Genomic DNA, 21,354 nt, shown 5'->3' on the forward strand with positions numbered 1-21,354 from the left:
CTTATCTAAAATAGTTCACAACGGTACAGAAATCCTTTTAAATAAAAGCCTGGCTACCTAGGAACTAAAACTCCTAACTCACATAATAAAAGTCAACACCTATAAGAATGGATGAAAATCTGTATGATAAACATTCAAGAGATGAGATGCTGGTTTATAGTTTAAGAACAAATGAAGGGGAGTAATCCATTGTCCATCAATAAACAGCATAACCATAATAATTTATCATCTAAACTTGGGATACATTTGAAAGTGAAAAGGGGAGCTACTAAAATAACAATAAATTTTTATTTATTATTTATTATATTATTTTATTTTATTATATTTTTTATTATTTCTTTCTAATAATTACATTAGAAAGCAGATATAAACTATGACACCTCTGAGAAAACCAGGATGTGCTATCATCATTTCAAGTGGATACAGAGACTATAATTCAGATAAATTATGTTACATTCATACAATAGAGAACTTACAGATTTTTTTTTAAAAAAGTCTAGGCTCTTTACATTCCAAAAAAAGATCTCCAAGATACATTGTCAAATGATTAAAAAAGAACAATGTGTAGAATAGTATGTAAAGTATGCTACTTTCCTATTAAAAATACTAAGAAGAAATATTTACTTACATTTGCATAAAGAAATTCTGGAACAACACATTAAAAAACCAATGAGAGGGAAAGGATGGGCACGGGTAAGAATGGGACATTTTACTATATATTTTACCTTATTTATTTTTAAACAGGTAAATTATTAGTTATTTTTAAAAAGGTAGCAGCCCCACTCCACACTCAAAATATAAATAACATTATAGGTTTTAATATAAAAATTTGCTTGACAATCATTTCACTTAAGTATACAAGAAAAACTTCCAGACAGACCTAAAGCATGAATTCTAAACCTGAGAAGTCTGGATTAATGTGGCTTTACAGTCAATAACAATTACTCAGAATCAATATTCTCACTTCATAAAGAAGAAATGAATGAGGACCCTTTTACAGTCTCAACCATTAAGGCATAACAGTAACAATAAAATATACTGTTGAGAAATGGGTTTTAACATTCAAGAGCCACAAAATTTAAAACATCTGCAACCTAAACCATTACTCTCCTGATGCTTCCCTAATGGGAATTAATATGATAATGGTTACATTGCTGCACTGACTTGCTACTTCAATCAAAAAAACATTTTTAAAAGTCTGTGTCTCCTAAAAAAAAAAAAAAAAAAAAAAAAGTCTGTGTCAACTTTACATACCACCTCTCCCTCTACCTTCTAATTCTTAACCTTTGCCTACATTCCTCTATGCTAGCAATTTCTTTGCAAAAACAAAAACACACTACTCTTACAAAATAAACAATGCTTAATTTAACACAAGAAAAACACAAGAAAATCCACAAAAGCTCTAGCATATCTCTGGTTTCGATTCCTTTTCCATATTACCCAAAATGACAAGAAAGTTGTTCAGAAAAAAAATCACATTCATATACTACATGGAAATATCACCTATGATAATGTATAATAACCAAGAAAATTACTTCCAGTTTAGTACATCAAAATTCCACATACATATTCTTTACCAAGTGAAAAAAAACCTCCCCCCAAGTAGAATATTTAAAATATTCTCACCTGTTCAGTAATTGAACTCAAATCATTAGATGAAAAATCTTCCTCTTCATTCTCAAAAAACTCATAGTAATTTTCCAGAAGTCCAGCCATTATCCTGCTTACTATTTCTTGTTCTTTCAGATCTTCCACATCTGTGTAAATACTAAGAGTGAAGAAAGTCCAAATTGAATTCAGAGTCCTTAAATCCATCACAGACAAAGTCTGAAAAAACCAATGAGTCACTTTATAGACCTGAGTGATTTATGCCACCATTCTGTGCCTCAGTTTTCCCATCTGTAAAGTTAACCTAATTTGTACCTTGTTCACAGAAATGCTGGGAGGATTAATCAGATCTACTATAAAAAATAATGGTTCATCAAGCAACCTATGACCCTTGGGAGACAGTATAATGATTCTATTTCACAAATATAATGTTTTTTAATCAAACAAAAATTTGTGAAAAAACTTACTGGAAGACATCTGGACCAAAGACAGCAGCCAAAGAGTTTGCTGACCAAATTTCTTCATGATGTGATGCTACATTGGCTAAAAATCTACACAGGAACTTTAACAAACTGTAATTAACAGGTGGAAGCTGTTGCAAGAGGAACCTCAACTTTCTTCCAAATTCATCTTCATTATTATAATCTATAAAACATAATGACAGGGTTTTTTCTTAATGAAGTAAAAGCAAAGCTCAGATATTTTGCCAGATTCACATTACCCCACCTACATCATCAGTTTACTATAACAATTCAAAACCTCTTCACTTCCTCCACTAGAGGCCAAATGCCTTAGGGCTTTGCATTTCACTTATTAAGTGGAAGAACTGGAGAAGGAATGCAACCCCTCAACTGTTGGAGGATGTTTTCTTCATCTATTATTCACTGGCTCCAATCCTAGAGCTTATTTTTTTTAATTCTCAACATACTGTCTCTTGCATGACTGTACATGTGTTTCCAAATTAGTGCCAACTCTAAGAAGTCAAAATGTACTCGTCAATACCAGTCAACACCAACCACTAGTAAGCAAAAATGAGAAGCAATTTAACCAGCTAACAGTATCAGAATGAAAGAAAAAACAAGGAAGAAACAGAGTAAAAAACAGACTTTCTTCTTTTAACATTCTGAAAAGGACAATTAAATTCAGCAGTATCAACAGAACTATCAATACATTAAGATGCATTCCAGGACTTCCCTGGCAATCCAGTGGTTAAGGCTCTAGGCTTCCAGTGCAGGGGGTTCGATCTCTGGTCAGGGAACTAAGATCCTACATGCTGCATGATGGAGCAAAAAAAAAACCAAAACCCGAATTTCTCTTCTCGGTTTACCAAGTGAATTTTCAACCAGAAGACAGGTCCTGTGTTTAGGTCAATGAGTTTTCATTAGCAGAAATTAGGTCTGTATCAACCCACTGACTGGTGAGGGTCCCAAAGAAGAGAAGCAATTTCTTAGAGGTACCTCAAAATGAAGTAGGTAATTTCTCTAATAGGGAAAATTAACCCAATTATCTTTCATTCTGTATTTTTCTTGAGGTTCTTAAAATTAATTTAAAAATAATTATTGGGGAAAAATTATTGGTAAAATGTTCTGACCATGATATTGGTCATCTCTACAAAATAACACAACTCTAAGAAGTTAACAGAAACGGCTATGGTCACATGAGTTTTACTTAAAATTTAAAATGCAACCAATAACAATTCTTCTACATTTCATATTATTATCAACTGCCCAGGTACTCTGTCTTTATAATTGGTTGGAACAGTCCCTGAATGAATGTTTTTTTGAATTTCTGTTGACTATGAAAGTGTGAAAGTGTTAGTCTGTTAGTCGCTCAGTTGTGTCTAACTCTGCGACCCCATAGACTGCAGTCTGCCAGGCTCCTCTGTCCATGGAATTCTCCAGGCAAGAATACCACAGTGGGCAGCCATTCCCTTCTCCAAGGGATCTTCCTGACCCAGGAATCAAACCCACATCTCCCACACTGAAGGCAGATTCTTTACCGTCTGAGCCACTGAAATTTTTAACAACCTAAATGTAGCAGAAAAGGATTTAAGAAAAACCATGTATATCAACTCAAAAATATATACCTCAATTAATATTATCAATAATGATTACATAAACATTGACAAATTCTACATAACATTCTCTTTAGCTATGTAACATACTCTTGTTCTTTATTTTATCATTTAACTCTCCTTAAGCCCCTTCAGAATTTTAGCTCCAAGAGAGTTTTGTTCACTTCTGCATTCTCAGAATCTAAAACAGTGCCTGGCACACAGTAGGGGGTTCAATAAAAATTAGTTGAAGAAGCTGAAAATAACGGAAATAACACAAAATAACTGAAAATAACACAATAACTGAAAAAAGATGTTGCACTACTAAAACATTTGACTTGACAGGGTCTTAAGATTGTGGGCTACACTGGTTTTGCCTGAAATACTGTTTAACATGCTGCTTTACTTTTATTAGTGAACATTTCTAGTATTCAAAAAAGTATTCAAAAATATTTACCTCTACCAGGTTGCTTCTAAAGTTTTCAAATAAGCAGAGCAGCATGTGTGTGTGTGTGTGTGTGTGTGTGTGTATTAAAAACATATCTGCTTAAACTTTTTTCCTTTTGAGTCTACTTCCTAGTTAAATGTGTGTGTGTGTGTGTGTGTGTGTCAAAAACATATCTGCTTAAACAGTTTTCTTCCTTTTAAGTCTGCTGCTGCTGCTGCTAAGTCGCTTCAGTTGTGTCCGACTCTGTGAGACCCCACAGACGGCAGCCCACTAGGCCCCCCCATCCCTGGGATTCTCCAGGCAAGAACACTGGAGTGGGTTGCCATTTCCTTCTCCAATGCATGAAAGTGAAAAGTGAAAGTGAAGTCACTCAGTCGTGTCGGACTCTTTGCGACCCCATGGACTGCAGCCTACCATGCTCCTCTGTCCATGGGATTTTCCAGGCAAGAGTACCAGAGTGGGTTGCCATTTTAAGCCTACAACCTAGTTAAATCATAACCAGGAAAAATATATGTACATATCAAAGAAGATTCCCCTGACTAGGAAATCTTTTAAGCATTGTAACAGTTTTTTTTAATGTAACAACAAATTCACAGAACTGTGAATTGTGTTTTCTACCAAAATATGATGTATAAACAACTGTACAAACTATCAAGAGCTAAACCGATGGTTGATAATACTGACAATGAATGGAATGACTGTCATAACCTGGGGGAAAGGGCTACCAGTGGATCTAGTAGACAGAGACCAGGGATTCTACTGAATATCTTAAAATTCAAGGATAGTCCCTATACTAAAGAATTACCTAGCCCAAAATATCAGGAGTACCAAGGTTGTGAAATACTGGTCTAAATTAAAGATCAAACCACATCACATCACACCACACCACACCACAACACACCACTTTGCAATGTCCTGCTGCCACAGAAAATGAAAATTACTCTTCAAAAAAAAAAACAAAAAAAAAAACACTAACTCAAATTCAACTAGAAAAATGCTCCCTCCATGACCTTAAAAGCACTATATCTATTTGTGAACATCAATTAAAATATTAACATAAGAGTTACTTACAATAAGTGGAAAGAATTTTGTCCAGAGACCCAGACACCTTTCCAAATGATTAAAGGATGAACAAATAGATTTTATTACAACAGAAATACAAGTATCACCTCGAGTAGCGCCAAACCTATCTGCATAGCTATTAAAGAAATGGGTGTCTTACATGGGTGTGTGTGCTAATGATTATGTACATGGGCAATGGAGAAGAATGGTGGTTTTCTCAAAACAGGCCAAAAGCATTTCTGCATGTCTTAAATTCCTTCATAAGTGAATACTGACATAGAATAATTAGTAAGATATATACTGTAACTCCATAAGTAACACAGTGTATGATACTGTCATACTTTTAAATGAGTAACAGTGAAAATGACAACCTCAATGACAAAACAGCTTATGACTGGTAGCATCAACGAGAGGCAGTAACTTTATTATCACTAAATCTTATTCCACTTATTCATTTATAAATTTTCAGTCAAAACTGAAAGATGATCAGATTCTTAGAACTTTAAAAGACCTGTCGACAATTCTATAACACAAGGAAAATGGAATCCTATCATTATAAAAACAAAATAAGTGGTTCTAAAGACATAAAAAGAGCTCAAAAACTCTTAACACATCAGTTTCATTATATATATTTAACGGGTGCAAAAATGCTTATTAGGTGACTCAATATAAACATCTGAAAATATTTCTACTTCTAAGAAAAGAAATTTGAAATAGATTCAGAAATTCAAAACAAAAATAATATTTCTTGGGACAAGAAAAGAAAGTTACACTTTGAAAAAAGGCGATGATAATGATACTTTATTCTGAAACTTGTTCTTTGATCCAGGTGGCACAATAAAGAAACAAAACTAAAAAAAAAAAAAAAAAAAAGAAAGAAAACTGAATCAGTCTAACCATTCCTGAGTAAATCAAGTATAAAATGAGCTCTATCATCTAGCTGTATAGAGAAAAACATACATAAGAGGATCATAAAGTATCTTGGTATTGACTTTTAACACATAAATAAGAGGCATCTATTAACTTAGGCTTGCTTTTAAATTTAAAAAAAAAGAAAAAATAAAATGGAAAAATATTCTCAAAAGGAAATCCTCCTCTTCTAACCATACACAACTTAAGGACATACACGAACAAAATGTCCAGCTCTCACAGCAATAGGGATTAAGGAAACAGTTATAATTTCTTACTATCACTGAATTTCTCTAGAAGTTCCATTTCAAAAAACTAAAGAGATTCCACAATACAAAGAAAAGCCAGGAAAAATAGTTTAAAAATCCAAAGAAATGTATAATACATTTGATCCCTGAACAACACAGGGGTTGGGGTGCCAACCCTCCACACCACTGAAAAGTCGTGTATAATCCACGAAGTCCACGGTTCTGCATGTGTTGATTCAACCAACTGTAGATCATGTAGTACCATAGTACAAATTTACTGAAAAAATATGTAAGTTCAAACCCATTTTGTTCCAGAGTCAACTGTATTACATATCAACTTCATAAATTTTCCTATGTAACGAAACATGTCACACTATTATATACACATGAATACCAGCTGGCTCAAGACACAGAAGCATCTCCTAGCTTCTTGGTTCTTTTACCTTTTTGCAAACCTCTACTTTTATTTTTCTTGTCCATCCCAGCTAAGCCCTACTTTTAGTCGCCACCAAAAAACTAACCCAACAGAGACAAATCAATTTCTTTATTTGGTTTGCAACCCGATGTCCAATTTGATATATTATCATGGGGTAGCGAAGGAAATGGCAACCCACTCCAGTGCTCTTGCCTGGAGAATCCCAGGGACAGCGGAGTCTGATGGGCTTACGTCTATGGAACGCACAGAGTCTGACACGACTGAAGCAACTTAGCAGTAGCAGCAGCAACAGCAAAGAATCAGATACAACTCAGCGACTTTCACTTTCCTTCAGGCAGGTGTCCAAGAACAAGTTTTAGGTATAGTCCAAACTTAGAATCAAAGCTGTCTTCTGGTTTTTGCTAGAATATTCAATCAAATCAAGGATAAACATAGTAACATCACCACTAACCAACACCTCTGGCCATTATGGGACATTCTGCCATACATCTTTTTGTTGTTGTTGTTCCTTCTTTTCTTTCTCTTTGTTCTTGTCTCCTGCTTTTCCTCCTTCTCATCCTATGTCTTAGGCTCACTAAGACCAATCATAAAAAGTAAAGAGCACTACAGGAATCTAAGAGGTTGCCATTCCTTTAACTAGACAATACAGCCCCAAAGAGCATATGTATTCAAATGGGAATTTAAGAAATTATTCTCAGAATTACTATAATTACTGCCTACATGTCAAGATTTCTAAAAGATAAAGATTTTAAAATTAAATGTTAAGTGACTGATTGGTAAGATTCAGATTATGTACCTTGAGAAAGTTGCATCAAGTGAATATGTAGACTGCCAGGGATAACAGGTTCAGGAAGTTCTTGAAGGAAAAACCTAAGAAGACTAATAGCTGAGGGAACATCTGCTTCCTTAACCAAATCCACCTCTTCTCCACTGTCGTATCTCTGCCGAAGCCACTCCACTGTCTCAGCATTCCCATTGACTTGAAAAAGTCCTTGTTGCTCCAGACCTCCTACATTAATTCAAGGCAAAAATTAAATAAGTTTCAACTACCATATATATTCATTCTCCAATGAACTTAAAATATTCATACTTTCAGAAAGCCATTCTTGTCTCCCCTGATTGGGCTGAACACCTTCAAATCACACATCTAAAAACACACACTGTCTCTGTCTTGAGGGATATTCTACTTTATCCCACCCTCTTATATTCATTAAAAATATTCTTATCATCCCTCCCACTAAAATAGGCTCTAAACCAGGCATATCTGAATATATAGCTTTAAGTGAAAGACACACTAAAAAAAAAAAAGAATTTCCATCAGTTTTCCTCACAATATTTTGGACATTGAGTACTGAGGAAAAAAATAATCCAAGGTCAAAAAGGAATAAGTTATGTCTATTAAAACAAAGACTAGCCCTCAAAGTAAGGAAATATATACCATGTTCCTCAATATAGTCCACTACATGGCGGACTATGAACGGAACCTCATTGTCTGGATGTCCTCCCTGCTGCAGCTCATCAAGTGGAATTCCAAATATTTTGTTAGCAAGAACGGAGTTGCAGTTACTCAAGGAAGGGGAGGAGCTCTTCCTCATATCTTTTTTGCAGCCAGAAATCAAAGCTGTCTTTTCTGCCAAATGAAAGAAAAAAAAAAAGACTATAATGATTAACTGGTGGCAATATGACTAAATACATTAAAGAAGAAGGCTTTACACCTGAATGTGTTCTTATCTATTAAATATGTTCCAGTTACCAGGCCCATAGTGTGTTCTACAATTAAAGCTCAATACAATCATCTAAGCATTTTCTCTACTATGTGAAGTCAGTTCTGAATGCTCCCTTTAGTGAAAGTTGCTCGGTCATGTCCAATTCTTTGCAATTCCATGGACTATACAGGCCAGAATACTAGGGTGGGTAGCCTTTCCCTTCTCCAGGGGATCCTCCCAATCCAGGGATCGAACCCGGGTCTCCCACATTGCAGGCAGATTTTTCACCAGCTGGATCACCAGGGTAGCCCAAGAAAACTGGCATGGGTAGCCTATTCCTTCTCCGGCAGATCTTCCCAACCTAGGAATCAAACTGGGGTCTCATGCACTGCAAGCGGATTCTTTACCAGCTGAGCCACCAGGGAAGCCAATACTAATGCCATGCCAAGACTGCATGTTTATCAAACAATGGCAAAACTGATCACTCAACTTCGCCAAGGATGTTAATGTCTCAAAGACAAACTAAGGAGCAAATTTTGCTCCAATAAGATCTTACTGACCAAGTTTAATAATGACACAAGTAAAAGGTCAAACCTAATCATTTCTGGACTCTGGTATCTAACCACTCAATTCATAAGCACCCTAACAGAAGAGAATCTTTTTTTTTAAATGATAGGCTAATAAGAACAAGATTAACCAGTTCTTATTTCTACATGACAGAGCAGCCATAATGTTTTTATAAACAAAGGAAATGCTTCGGCTCTAGGCATCTACTTTTAATGAGAATATTCTTTTATCAATCCTACTGCTTCGTAATTATTCAAAAGAAAAACTTCCACAGTCCAGTTCAGAAGAAATAAATTATTCATCTTAACTCTGTAGGACTTGTGATTATTAAAGAATCAGTGGGCAAAAACAATGTTTCCAATTTCTGAATCATCAAAGAACAAATAATCTCAAAAAATATTCATTTTCTAAAATAATCATTTATGGGTCCAATAGTTACGACTCTGTGCTTTCATTGCTGAGGGCGTGGTTTCAATCCCTGGTCTGGAAACTAAGATCCCACAACCCATGTTGAAATGGCCAAAGAAATAAAAAATAAAAACAAAATAAAAATGTATTACTTTATATGGATAAAGGAAAGAAAAACTTTTCAAAAGTTGATAATGAACAAAAAGACACCAACTGAGATTTTTTCATACCCCAGAGACACAATTCCTTTCACCCTACAACAGAAAGATAAGAGCAAAACAAAAAAAAGCTCAATATTCTAAAAGTTTACACAAATAAATGTATACGTACCTGTATATGTCCATACGTATAAAAGGTAAACACACTGGAGAACAAATGAAACTTATATAAATGGTAAAAATTAACTTAGGGACAGCAAAATGCCATAAATGTAAACAGTTTCAGAGAAGCAAAACCCATTCTTTAACACATCTAATGTCAGTTAATAACTACAAAACCTGAAGTTAACAATTCAATAGCAGTCACAGGAAATTAATTCTAAAATATCTGTGGATATATAAGCATGGAATAATTACCATTGTGAAAACTTACCTTTGAGTACTTAAACACCTAAGTTTAAAAAATGGTTTCTGCACCAGCTACCCTCACTGAGCAAGCATTCTTTTGTCATTTATGGCTGTTTGAGATTATGGCAGAAGATCAGCCTATAGTTCCTCATTGAAGAAACGCAGAACTCGATCAGTACTTCAGCAGTTAATCTAGAAGAAAAAAAAAATTCTTTTAATTTCCTATAACATTTTTAACTGTGAGAAGAGACAAGAAACATCAGTCAATCTATTCAGGAAGGCGACTAAAACAAAAAGCATTCTTCTGCCTAAAAAAAAATCTGTCTGAGAGGGATTTCCCTGGTGGTCCAATGGCTAAGACTGCAAGCTCCCAATGCAGGGGGCCTGGATTCAGTCTCTGGTCAGGGAATTACAACTAAGACCCAATGCGGCCACATAGATAAATTTTTTTCTTTAATCTGTCTGAGAACAAGAGGCAAAAATCTTACACAAAGTTTCAAATTACGATGGCTCACCTGGGTATGATTCTGCTAAAGATAAACAAACATAATGCACAGGACAATCTTTGACAGCACACATCTTCAGGGATTACACCATTCTCATAATATATTTTTCCTCAATGAACCCGTGATTTGTGCACACACCCACACACACATCCCACCCACTTCTATTCCATCCTTACTCATATACTCAGAATTAAACATGGAAGCACTTTTAGATCAGAGTGAAAGACATGAGTTTAAGCTTGGTACCACATTTACATACTTTATATACAAGAAACATTTTGTTCTCCAGAATACAGCCGTATGAGCTTTCTAATTTGAACAGGCAATAGTGCATGCTGGAAAAGAGGAGTTTTCCAACTAGAACTAGAAAGTCCGTATGTAACGTATATACACAGCACTAGAAAGGTGCTTATTCAAGCATCAGCTCTGTAGACGTGATCCTGAACAGCTTCCATGTCGCTAAGCCTAGGTTTCCTTATATAAAAAATACCTACACCCATTACATTTTACTGAGAAAATCCACACATGCATTAGAAAGAAAATCAATTTCTTTCTCTTCTTTACATACTGTTAAAAGGCCAGCAAAAGAGGCTGTGGAGAGAGAGAAGGGCAGAGAAAACCTGTTTGGCAATGTATTTAATATTTGGTCTCATCATCTTCTGTAAATTCTGATAATCTATGTAAAATCTTCTAATAAGCTCAGTACACTGCAGGTCCCTGCTCAAGAGGGTTCAGGTAAGCAGAAGAGTATTATCATACAGTGTGGTTTTCAAAAACGTGTTAATAGGAGAAGGAAATGGCAACCCACTCCAGTATTCTTGCCTGGGAAATCTCACGGACAGAGGAGCCTGGCGGGCTATAGTCCATGGAATCGAAAAGAGTCAGATATGACTGAGTGCTCACGCACGCACACATACACACACATCCATGTACACACACACACACACACACACACACACACACGGCTTAGCTAGATCTAAACCGAAGTCCTACAGGCAACTCAAAGAACTTTGTGATGATTCCCTTCCAAAAACACCACACCCACTAAAAAGAAAAAAAGAAAAAAAGTGTTAATAGTAACATATACCTCCAGGAGAAACATTAAAAATAGAGGGGAAGGAAAACCATGTTCCCACAACAAATGTTTAGTAGATGATTACTTCCAAAATATCCTGAAATGTCTGCTAAAACATGTAGTCTCTTACATGAAAAACAATTTCAAAGTTATATAAGATCTTTTAGAGAGGTTAACTTCAGGGACAAGATGTCTAATAACCAACCCTCCTCCATAGTGATTTCATAAAACTACAATGAGCAATGAAATAGAGTATATTTTGTATAACCACACTCGCCAAATCATGATACTAGATGCAACACATATATTTTACAAACTGCAACCCACTAAACAAAACATTTCACCTTGAGACAGTTCATTTACCCCTATTTTAGTCAAAGTATTCATGTAAAAACTGGTTGCCCCTAGAGAAAATCTATTAGTAAATAACCTGGTTAATTCTGAGTAACTCTCAAAAAGTTTTCATGGCCAGAGTCAATTATTTTATAACATACATGGTTTCAAACTTTTAAATCAGAAGAAAAGTAATAAAGACAAAGGGAAATAAAATCCCCTGTGACTAAGTCCCCTCCTCTATTCTCCTTACTGATATCCTCAATACTCAAACCTAACCTGAATTCCCTACACAAAATTCCTCAATTGTTTTCCAATGCCTAGAGCCCTGGGCTCCAAATTTTTCAATCAGCAAAAAGATTATGACCATACCTCTCATACATGCATGCGTATATCTAAGGTAAAATATTGAATACCCTAAGATATTATGAACATAATAAACACATACTATAATAACATTTTTAAAAGTAATTCTCTGGCAGTTTAGTGGTCAGGACTCTGCACTTCCACCCAAGAGGCACTAGCTTGATTCCTGATCAGGGAACTAAAATTCTACTTGCAGCACAACTCAGCAAAAGAAAAAAAAAAATTTAACATTAAAAATAAACAGAAATGTAAACTGTATTCCTCCACCTCCACACACATTTTAACAGATCATCCTGCCCACTCAAAGTGCCAGCACCTCACTTTTGAGACCAGTGACCTACAGCACTGGTTTCCTAACTTCATCTGGGGGTGGGGTGGGGTTTGTTCAATATACAGATATTCAGCCCATGTCTAGCATCCATGAGAACCTGGCCTGGGACTCTGTATGTTTAATCAGCTCTTCGAGTGATTGTAATACACACAAAGTTTTATGAACCTCTGACATATACCGTAGACTGCAAACTATTGCACAGCCTACAAGTACTTCACCTAAAATCTCCTTTCCTGACATTCCTCCACCTCAATCTACTCACCAACAATATTTAACTACTTGAAATTCACAACCCACACCTCCCAAGCTGTGCGTGCATTCTGCTTCCTGTCTTGGAGCCCTAACTCAACACCATGACAAATTCCATCTTGTACATCAAACTTCCAATTCACCATCAAGTCTCAACTTTACTTCCTCTGTCAAAGCCTCCATGACTTCCTAAGGCAAACAGTTCTCCTTCTCTTTTACTCCTATTGTGTTTCCTACCTTTTTAGCAACGATCCCATAGAAGCTAAAAATATGTCTGTCTCTTTTTTTCAAGAGAGGACCTTGTAGGTATCGACCCTGTCATTTCACCTTTGTATAGCCTCATACAATCCCTAACACATAATTTAAAGTTTAAACTATATGTTGAAAAAAAAATAAAATATATGTTAAATAAAGACATAAATAAGAAGCATAAATAAGAATAACACTGGCTATTCAAAGTTAAGAAGTGAATATCTCCCTAAGTGATTAAAAACTAAATAAAAGATCAAAAGTGGCTGCCATATCTCCTTCCAGCAATAATCAAAGAGAATCAAATCAAGAAAGAAAAGCACTTTATAGTAACTTTAGAGTATAATATATAAAAATACAACAATCACTATGTTGCATATCTAATACTGATAATAATAATAAAACTAATAATACTGTAAATCAGCTATAATTTTTTAAAAAAATGAAAAGAAACTCTGATTTATATCTACAAGCACTTCATAAGTTATTTCTCATACCTAAAAAATGCTAATTTTTTATATAAAAGGCACTATTCCCTTTTTACAGGTACTAAGCCTCAAGACACTGAGCGAAACTTCAAAATTTGTAAATGATGATGCTAGAATGTGCTGCTGGATCTAACTCCAAATCTACTGGAAGTAATTTAAGCCTTAAGAAACTAGTAACACTAACATGAGCAGTATTATACGGGCAAAAAGATTTACTCTCACATCTACTTGGAAATAAGCCACAAATCTAATTCAAAAAGTCAAGGAAACCATAAGGTACCTGAAGTTAGTCTCCAAGATAGATGAAGAAACTTCCTCAAAGTATTTATCAGTAGTCAGATCTTGAGTTTTATAAAGTTCACATAACAGTGCATGAAAAACAGGTTAGAGGGCTGCAGTGATGTTTAATCCTAAAGTATGAGAAAATGTGACGCTTTAAACGACGTCTCCTCATGAAAGGGTAAGTCTGTAATGTGCTAGAGCAAGCTGACTCCCAAACCATTCCTTTATGTGCACTTCAAGGTCACTGGTTACTACTTTAGCATGATTTTCTACTAAGTCAAAGTGAGTAAAAGTTAAATTAGCTCTTCCGACTAAGTACCAACACAACTGAGTCTTTCAAAAAAAAAAACCAAACAAAAAACAGCTCTAGAATTTAGAAGATGACAAATATCTGAGAAAGCATATATGCATTAAAGAGAACACATTCTAGTCAATTACATCGTGCGTATGATCTCAACTGTGACAAATGTTGACTCTTCAAGACTCCTCTATTCCAGCAACTTTTCACCTTTCATGTTCCTCCACTGAAAACATGCTCACCTTGGGCCTACTAATGAGTACGGTCTTAAGAGTAGCATATCATTTCTTGCTGCTCTTTAATACCAAACTACAATACACTTCTTTTTTTTTTTAACCAGTGAAAATAATTCCACAACTTGTTCTAACCAAATGGATCCCTTGAGAGCAGAGTATTTCTCTCTTTTTGCACAGACCTGTGTAAAAATTACTGGGGGAGTATGGGGCAAGAGTGACATACAAACAAAAAAGCACTGATTATACTTTTTTGTATGTGTCTTTTCAACTTAATTATGAACTCTGAGAGGGAAAAAAAAAAAAAGGATTTCAACTTTTGTTTCCCAGGTTGTGAATATTATACAACAGCAGAAGTCTAATATCTGAAATGATGCTATCATTTCTGGTATACTTTCCAGTTCACTATCCAACTGAATCTTCACAATCATCCCCTGTGAGATAAGCATGGTAGATTATCATTTTCTTTCTCAGAAGAATAACAAAAAAAAATTTCAGAGAGCTGAAGAAACTGGTTTAAAGTCACTTGACTAGTGAGCAGGTCACTAAAACAGTGAGTAGAAATCTAATCTGCTGCCTTCAGTTGACGCTCTTTTAGACAACAATGACTGCAGCCAACACTGAAAACACTGAAGTTTTACTGAAACATATGAAATGATACTTCATAAAGGTAACTCATAAAGCAAATATTCTGTACTTGCCATTCAAAAATCATTATGCCAACAATTGTACATATATCTTTTGAAATTATTAGTTTCAAAAGTGGTTCTACAATGAACCACAATATGGTCTGCTTTTAACTTAAAAATATTCTCTTATCTGATACTAAATTTGAGCTCCTTTCACTTTTCCAAATTTTTAATCCACTGTGTGTGTGTGTGTGTGTGTGTGTGTGGTGCTCAGTCGTGTCCAACTCTTTGTGATCCCATGGACTATAGCCCACCAGGCTCCTCTGTCCATGGAATTTTCCAGGCAAGAATATTGGAGCCGGTTGCCATTTCCTCCTCCAGGGAATCTCCCAACTCAAGAGACTGAGCCGCACGCATCTCCTGAGTCTCCTGCATTGGCAGGTGGATTGACTGGTATCCAAAAAGGACCTCCCTCTAGTCTTCCCCCAAAATACTAAGCACCTACTATGTCAATCAGCAAGTGATCTGAGCTTTACTTTCACTTTTCCTTTTCAATTACAAGGAACAGCCGCCTGATACACAAAATCAAAAATGCATATTTTAAGTAAACAGTTCAAGGTTTTCTATTTTTCCATTTCAGAAAAGAGCAATAATAGAAACCAGACATACATTTCTCTGAAAAATGCTTAAAACCAAAGAGAATAGGATTATTACACATCATATACAAAAGAAAAAATATACTGAAGTTAGGTAAAAACCCAACCAAAAAGATTTAGAGTATTTATTTCTATAGTAGAAACCTAATAAATTTCATTATCTTGTCAACCCACTGCATATCCCTCAACCTAAGACTTTTATACATGCTGGTTCATTTACCCCAAACACTGTTCCTTACTTCCTCTTTCTCATCTTCCACTCTTACTCAAGTCTCATTCTTGGAGGGGGTTCTCCAACCCATCTAACCTAATGATATCCCCTGTTAATTTTCTTAGGGCACATTATTCCTCAGCTCCAAAACATTCATCATAAGTTTTATTATATATCCCCTTCTGTGTCTGTTTAAAGTCTCTTTCCCCCAAGAGAACATGTAAGTTCCTTAGAGTCCACTGGTGGGTTACTTTTTTAAAAGATAACTTTATTAAGGTATAATTTACATATCATAAAATCCACTCTTTTCAAGTGCATAATTCAGTGTCTAATAAATGTACAGTTATACAACTATCATCAAGTAACTGCTCTGGTTTTGCTCCTTCATGTATCTTACATTTAGAAAAAGAAAAATAAATATCCCGTGAGTGAATAAATAAATCTGATAATGAATTATCCTTCATACCATTACAATTCATATCTATTTAGTGTACCATGTGATTATGAGTTGGTGCATTAAACCCACCTTTATTACATTCTATTTTAAAAATCCTTCATTATTCCCATTTCCAATCAAAGTCAGCTCTTCTACAAGGCCCCAAAGTGAACCACGCCACATAGGAGCCTACTGCATCACTTGGAGAACACTGTATCAGGTCAAGTTCATGTGTACATACTACACTTTCTTTTTCTCCATCCAGTAATCCCCTCCTCTGCTCCTAGCTATGTTAACAAAATAAAAAGAAAGGAAAGTTCAAGAGCATTAATCCTACTCATTGGAGAGGACAGAATCTTCGTTTAATGCATCACCTTTGTAATGCTAAGGTTATAGAAGTAAGGTCTCCATCCTGATATATACCTAATTGAGATCTTTTTAATGCAGTGTGACTTACTAAATAATTGGACATCTTTTTAAGATGAAAAATCTCTTTGCTGTTTATCCATCTGTAAACAGAAATTTCCTTTTTTTCTTTTTTTGCCGTGCATTGTGGCATGTAGGTTGCTAGTTTCCCAACCAGGAATCGAACCAATGCCTCCTGCAGTGGAAGCATGGAGTCCTAATCACTGGACCACCAGGGAATTCCCCAATTCTATTTTTTTTTTAATTTCAGTATTTCATTCATTTTTAAGAGCCATTAAAGTTTTCAGATAAAAGATTTAAATCATTTACAAAATGACTTTTTGAAAGTAACTCAACAAAGAAACAAACTCAATTTAAAAACTTGAGCAAAGGGCTTAAACATATTTCTCCAAAGATACACAGATGAAAAGATGATCAGCATCAGCCTTAGGGACATACAAATCAAAACCACAATGAGATACCTGTTCACCCCCATTAGGATGGCTATTACCAAATACACCAACAAACAAAGGGAAGTAACAACTGCTGAAGAGCTGGAGAGAAACTGGAACCCTTGCGCATTGCTAAATGGGAATGTAAAATGATGCAGCAGTCCTGGAAAACAGTTTAGATGTTCCTCAAAAAGTTAAACACAGTGTTTTGAGAGAACAGCATCGAAACATGTGTATTATCTAGGGTGAAACAGATCACCAGCCCAGGTTGGATGCATGAGACAAGTGCTCGGGCCTGGCACACTGGGAAGACCCAGAGGGATCGGGTGGAGAGGGAGGTGGGAGGGAGGATCGGGATGGGGAATACATGTAAATCCATGGCTGATTCACGTCAATGTATGACAAAAACCACTACAATATTGTAAAGTAATTAGTCTCCAACTAATAAAAATAAATGGAAAAAAAAAAGTTAAACACAGAATTATCAGCAACTTCACTCCTAGGTATATACCTAAAAGAATCAAATGCAAGGACTTAAACAGATACTTGTACACCAATGTTCATAGCAGCATTACTCACAAAAGCCAAAAAGTAGAAACAATCCAAATACTCATCAAGAGATGAATGAATAAACGATATGTTGTATGTACACACGATGGAATATGTTATCCAATCTTAAAAGGGAAGGAAATTCTGATACACACTACAATACGAACGAACCTTAAAAAACATACTAAATGAAATATGCCAAACACACAAAAAGGACAAATGCTATTTGACTCCACCTATATAAAGTACGTAGAACAGGCAAATTAGAGAGACAGAAAGTACAACAGCAGTTACCACGGGCTAGAAGGAAGAGGAAATGGGGAACGACTGCCTACACAGTTTGTTTGGAATGATGAAAAAGTACTGGAAATGGATACTAACAATGGGTGCACAAGGGCTTCCCCAGTGGCTCAGCCCAGAATATAAAGAAAGAATCAGCCTTCAATGCAGAAGACCCAGGTTCGATCCCTGGGTTTAGAAGATCCCCTGCAGGAGGAAACAGCAACCCATTCCAGGATTCCTGCCAGGAAAATCCCATGAACAAAGGAGCCTGTAGGGCTACAGTCCATGGGGTCACAAACAATTGGTCACAACTGAGCACCCATGAAGGCAATGGTTGTACAACATTGAGACTGTACTTAATGCCACTAAATTGTACACTTAAAAATGGTTAAAATGGTAATTTTTACATTATACACATTTATCACAATTATTTTCCAAAATATAGCTACAAAAAAAATTAAAAAAAAAAAATAGCTACAATTTATATTATGTTCTCCAATATTAAAGTCAGGGTACAACAAACAGGGAGGGGCTTTGGCAACCCACTCCAGTATTCCTGCCTAGGAAATCCCAAGAACAGAAGAGCACGGTGGGTTTCAGTCCATGGGGTCGAAAGAGTCAGACATGACTTAGCAACTAAGCCAGGGAAGCCATGCACAGACTGGGGTTATTCATAGATGATAATAAAAATACCTATTTTATTGGGGGGAGGGAAACTGACATGGCACAATACATTCATTTCAGTCATTATCTCTGTCCTAAAACAAATGGCATTCTAATAAAAACAATAAAGAATAGGGAAAATTGTGTTCAGGGGGAAAGAGATACATAGGAAAACTGTACTTTCTGATCAATTTTTTTGTGAACCTAAAACTTCTCTAAAAACAGCCTACCAATTTTTCAAATAAGTAAAATTTTAAAGACAGAAAATACAAGAATTCTATACTCATATTGATACCAAAAAATAAAACAGTATATATGTAGTTTAAAACACATATACATCCATGGCTGATTCATGTCAATGTATGGCAAAAACCACTACAAAAAAAAAAAAAAAAAAAGAAAAAAAATATACAATGTCATGTCAACTATATCTTAAAACTGAAAACATACTTGAAAACAGACGAAAAAATAATGTAAGAAAGAAGACAAACATGTAGTCTTATATTGATATAACTTTGTTCTGGAATTCTCAATGTAATTTCATAGCAAAATGAAATAAAAAAAAGAGTACTTTAAAATATTATAAAAAAATAACACATATACAATGTAACATTTACTTCACCTAAGGAATAATTTTATGACACTGATAAACCTTTCTACATCTTTCCCAGGATTTAAAAAGTGTCCCAGATCCCTAACCGGTAACACAATTAAATCGTTGAAAATACGGCCCAAATTTTAAAAGCAGCAGAGAATAAGAAAAAGCTACCGACAGATACACAAATGAGAAATAGTTCATTAATTCCATTCAAGTACGGGCGCTTACTAAATGCACATTACCTGAGGCCATCATACAGTATTGCATGCAAGGCTACAAAAACGAAAGTTGAAGACACAGCCCCACATTAACCCAGAAAGTCAGTAATTCAACACCACCCTTTAATGTCCGCCTTTTAAGGTAAGTGCACCTCAGTTATTTAACGTTCATAATCTGCATTTGAAAAAGGAAATGGCAGCCCACTCCAGTATTCTTGCCTGGAAAATCCCAGGGACGGGGGAGCCTTAGTGGGCTGCCGTCTATGGGTGCGCACAGAGTCGGACATGCGACTTAGCAGCAGCAATCTGCATTGCTGAGGTCCCGGTTGCCATTTTTAGATTATCCTCAACTTGAAAATAAGGTAAATGCCCAATCTTAAGTACTTTTTTCATTGATTAGACGGCATAATGGGGAGCCGAATGAAATGCCTTTCTAAAAGTCAGTTCGGTTTTTAATTGACTTTTAATTGAAGTATACCAACTTCCCACTGGGCAAGTGTGTCAACTGATTGAATTTCCCATTACCTTATCTAGGAAACCAGGCGCCCTGAGATAGTGCTATACCCTCTCTAGCCTGGTCTATGCAGAGTGCATTCTAGACAAGTCCCCAGTGCACCAACAGCCCAATTTTGGCTATATTCTCTGAACGATTTAAGGAAGTAAGCAACCACTCTTCTCACGTGATCTTAAAAAGGGGCGCAATAGAGCCCGGATTAAACCACACTTTTTTTTTTTTCGGCATCAACTTCACTGCCCAGCATGAAGGAAAAGGGCAGGGAGGCGGCTCATGTCCGGTGTGCAGGGGAGGCTAGCAAACAAGCGTGGGTAGCTGTGTCTTCCACTTAGGGGGAGCTTGGCGGTGAGAACGCACACCCGCTCACGCGCACTGCAGCGGCTAAGAGCATCGAAGACTGCCACACCCCCTGGAAGCCAGGGGCACAGCTTCACCGTATTTTGCTTGAGGAGAAAGGGGACCCTCTCTACGGAATGCCGCACCTTCAGGGCTCTGCCCGGTCTCCCACGCACCCCGAGGGGCAAATCCCTAGAACCCAGCGCGAGTGGGACACGGCGACGGGGGGCGGCAGAGGGGTGAGGGCCGCGGCTACGGGACCGGCGCATGCGCAGATAAGGGTACCCGCCCGTTCACCTACCCTTGGAACCGCGACGCCCCGTTCCCCGGCCGCGGCCGCTTCTCCAGGACCCGCGGCGACTGAAAGAGAGCGAGAACTGAGGCCCCAAGTGACTCCGCGACCGGCGAGCCTCTTCCTGTGGCGGCCACTGGCGGGAGGCTGAGGCGACGACTGTGGCTCGGGGCCAGCCCGGTAGGCGACCCCCGGATGCCCCCGGCCGTGGCGGCGGCGGAGACGCGGAAGACGGGGCGGGAGCGGCCACGGAGGCAGCGACTGAGGCGCAGAGCCTCCCTAACAGCAAGCGGAGGAGAGCGGAGGGCGGAGGGCGCAGGGCGCAGGGCGGGCTGGGGCCGGGCCGGACGTGACGTGCGTGGGAGGGGGCGGGGCGGAACGGGCCCGCGGGCGGGGGCGGGGCGAGTGCGCAGTGAGAGCTGGGGACCCCCTACAGACGCAGGGTGCAGTTCTGAAGTCTGTGCACTTAGAGCCACGGTGAGGGGCGAGAGGGGTTCCGTCACTCCAAATTTGGGCCCCTGAGTTAGAGTTGAGAAGCAGGGCGCGGACCCGAGGGAGGTGTCTGGGGGTCCTCAGTCTGGAGAGGTTAGAAAGAAGAGGAAAATGGGGAGGGGACCTAGGAGTCATGAAGGGCGAATTCCGCAGCCCGAGGTCACTCCTGGTCTCTGCGGAGGGAACATGCCACTTTGCAG

General features: G+C 37.3%; 1 protein-coding gene across 5 annotated transcripts in view; it reads right to left on the reverse strand.

Moving 5' to 3' along the window:
• Nucleotides 1–20,994, reverse strand: part of FAM13B (family with sequence similarity 13 member B) — a 78,243-nt gene extending 57,249 nt beyond the window's left edge. For 2 of the 5 annotated variants that reach the window (XM_065918604.1, XM_065918601.1), the window contains exons 1-6: nucleotides 20,672–20,994; nucleotides 10,037–10,203; nucleotides 8,203–8,394; nucleotides 7,561–7,773; nucleotides 2,076–2,253; nucleotides 1,627–1,768 (exon numbers count right to left, since the gene is read on the reverse strand). In XM_065918604.1, the coding sequence (XP_065774676.1) occupies nucleotides 1,627–1,768; nucleotides 2,076–2,253; nucleotides 7,561–7,773; nucleotides 8,203–8,359 (690 nt within the window). In that variant the 5' untranslated portion in view covers nucleotides 8,360–8,394; nucleotides 10,037–10,203; nucleotides 20,672–20,994. The remainder of the gene's footprint in view (nucleotides 1–1,626; nucleotides 1,769–2,075; nucleotides 2,254–7,560; nucleotides 7,774–8,202; nucleotides 8,395–10,036; nucleotides 10,204–20,671) is intronic. The other 3 variants (XM_065918603.1, XM_065918602.1, XM_065918605.1) reach the window with 2 other exon arrangements.
• Between the last annotated feature and the right edge of the window lie 360 nt (nucleotides 20,995–21,354).

Source organism: Muntiacus reevesi, chromosome 1 (assembly GCF_963930625.1).
Source record: "Muntiacus reevesi chromosome 1, mMunRee1.1, whole genome shotgun sequence".
NCBI lineage: Eukaryota > Metazoa > Chordata > Mammalia > Artiodactyla > Cervidae > Muntiacus > Muntiacus reevesi.